Source organism: Penaeus vannamei, chromosome 11 (assembly GCF_042767895.1).
Source record: "Penaeus vannamei isolate JL-2024 chromosome 11, ASM4276789v1, whole genome shotgun sequence".
NCBI lineage: Eukaryota > Metazoa > Arthropoda > Malacostraca > Decapoda > Penaeidae > Penaeus > Penaeus vannamei.
Window position 1 is genome coordinate 12726955 of NC_091559.1, and position 2500 is coordinate 12729454.

The 2500-nt window shown below is 44.9% G+C and overlaps 1 protein-coding gene across 10 annotated transcripts in view; it reads right to left on the reverse strand.

Moving 5' to 3' along the window:
- The window catches only part of LOC113817412 (uncharacterized), a 14193-nt gene that overhangs the window by 2098 nt on the left and 9595 nt on the right, over window positions 1-2500 (reverse strand). For 2 of the 10 annotated variants that reach the window (XM_070126961.1, XM_070126960.1), the window contains exons 3-6: window positions 2231-2412; window positions 1859-1984; window positions 1553-1609; window positions 35-214 (exon numbers count right to left, since the gene is read on the reverse strand). In XM_070126961.1, coding sequence (XP_069983062.1) covers window positions 35-214; window positions 1553-1609; window positions 1859-1984; window positions 2231-2411 — 544 coding nt within the window. In that variant the 5' untranslated portion in view covers window position 2412. Of the gene's footprint in view, window positions 1-34; window positions 215-1552; window positions 1610-1858; window positions 1985-2230; window positions 2431-2500 lie in introns of those variants that run through there. The other 8 variants (XM_070126955.1, XM_070126954.1, XM_070126957.1 and 5 more) reach the window with 8 other exon arrangements.

Below are 2500 nucleotides of genomic sequence, written 5' to 3' on the forward strand. Positions count from 1 at the left end.
GTCACTCAAGAAAAACATACAAACTTTCCACTACCTTCATGGCTTGTGATGATGATTTGGTGCCACTGTTTTCTCACCGAATCTACATCGTGGTATTTGTCAATAGTCCCCCCCTCCATGCCAAGTTTATTGGCAGATCCAGGCCACCAAAACACGCTGGTGGCAGCTTTGTCCAGGGGCACATACACCCCGTTTAGGCGTTGAATGGAGCACTCTGGCGGAGACCAACGCAGAACGCGTTTTTGAAAGATACTGAATGCATTACATATTGTCCAAGGGAGAGATAAGCAAGCAAAGCGAATATGGAGAGGTTTTACACTATATTACGGTGTGGGGAAGTGATCTAGTCATGACTTTTGGGTATATTCACGTTTTCATGCTCGACCCTTCCTTGTTTGTTTGCAACACGAAGCCTTGGTTTTATTGGGAAAAGGCGTCACCATTGAATCGACCAAAACTAACCTTATAGCATTGAAGATATTTGATTATCAATCACTATTCATTGAATAAACTTGTCTCGCAAATGAATAATAACGAAGTTATATAATTTTCAAAATAAATAAGAATAATAAAACGAGGCGAGATTCACACGGAAGCTGCGGGAATACTGACCAAATTGTCCACTGCGCATGCGCGGGTCTCTCGTACCCGTACTGTTCCTGTTATCTCGCCTGTGACGTCACGGCCAGTGTCACGATTTCATTGGTCAATTGTTTGGCGGCTAATTTAATAGCCAATGGGAAAAGAATTCAAGAGGGAAACAGCCAATGAATGAACATTGACTAAAATAGAAACAATGAAATTCATTTTTCAAATTAGTCTCGCCATGACTTCCGCGCGTGTAGGATGTCGTATCAAACCATTCCAATTTATCAAAAACTATTTTGAAGACGATGAGGCTAGCTTGAAACCATTACGTGAACACGGAGTTCTACCCTCTGAAATGCCCTGCGATCGGCCGTCGCGTCGCTCGTGCTCACGCTGACCTCCGGCGCTTCCGCTCCCGCAAGCCGCTCCACTGACTGACGACCCTCACCCCGGCCCCTCCTCTGCATAGGGATGGTTTAGGTTTATTTTCACTGAAGTGACTAAATGCACGGTGCTTCGCGTGCGTACGAACGGCATGTGGAAGCCCCGATGCCGACTTTGTCCGACGCTCTCTCCTGCCGTGAATACGTGGAGGACTCTTTGTTTTCCTGGGCGGGGGTTGGGGGCGGCAGGGGCACAGCCCCCTACATCAAACGATATTGGGACTAAATCGGCACCGTGATTACAGCAGAGAACGAGAATTCCATAGTGCACATGCATGACATCAATCTAGCCATTTTCAATGAAAACGGACCCCAGAATCAACCGAACCAGAACAATCGAAATCGAACGAGTTTAGTTTCGTCCCGAAAAGCGTTGGTGATGTCTTTTTCCATATTTGCCGAAGCCTTCAGGCTTTATAGATTATTTCTACATAATAAATCAGTGATATGCGTCCACAAATAAATTTTAAATTATAAAATAATCTAACGTAGTTTGCAAAGAAAAGGAGACACCGAATCACCTGTTGACGCCGACGCCTCCTTGCACTCGCCCATTGAGTTGTTTAGACAGGGTGTTGCTGTAAAAATGGATCATTAGTACACGGCAGAGGAAAACTTTTGCCTGTTACTTTAATGTGTGTATGTATTTGGATTTGCATGTTTGTTTGTCTACATGTTTATGAATGTGTGTATACATGTGGTTGTACCCTTGTCTACATACTCATAAATATGTGGATGCTCACATATACTTGTTTCCATATAAATACATCAAAATATTACATGACACATAACCATATGCTCCCCAGCTGTGCAAAAGGGCTTCTTACCACACGGATATTGCGCGCAGTCGAATGAGAAGAAGGTTGGCTGTTCGCAATAGATGTAGAGGAAGTCCCTTTTACCGCACAGAATCTCCGGCAAAAGTGAAGGAGCAGTCAAACAGTACCCTGTAGCTGTTGAGATGGTGTTTATCAATTATCTCAAAATAAATCTAAAATCTTTACAAACATACAGGTATGCAGACATATTCAAATGTTAAATGGCTGTAGATGAGATCTTTACGAGTTTGAAAGTCTTCCTTTTAGCGCCATATCACATTGTGTGTGTGTGTTTGTGTGTGCAGAATGTATCTACAAATATAACCTCCGAGACCCACATTACTGCCACACACGAATAACACAAGAAAGGAGAACTGTTACCATACATTCCGTCTCCATGGCGAGCTCGTACCAGCGATGAGGCGCTTCCGCAGTGACCCATCTGTCCATCTCCGGCCCCGAGACCCACAGCTTCTGCGAGGGCCTGACCGGCCACCACCACACGGAGAGGGGGCCGTCGCCGTAAGGAACCCTCGCGCCGCTCAGACGAAGCACTCGGCATTCTGGAGGAGGGGAGGGAACTTTGAGCTAATTCTAGACGTATTTGTCAAGGTCAACTCTAAGTGATAAAGGATTTAAGGTATTTTGGGA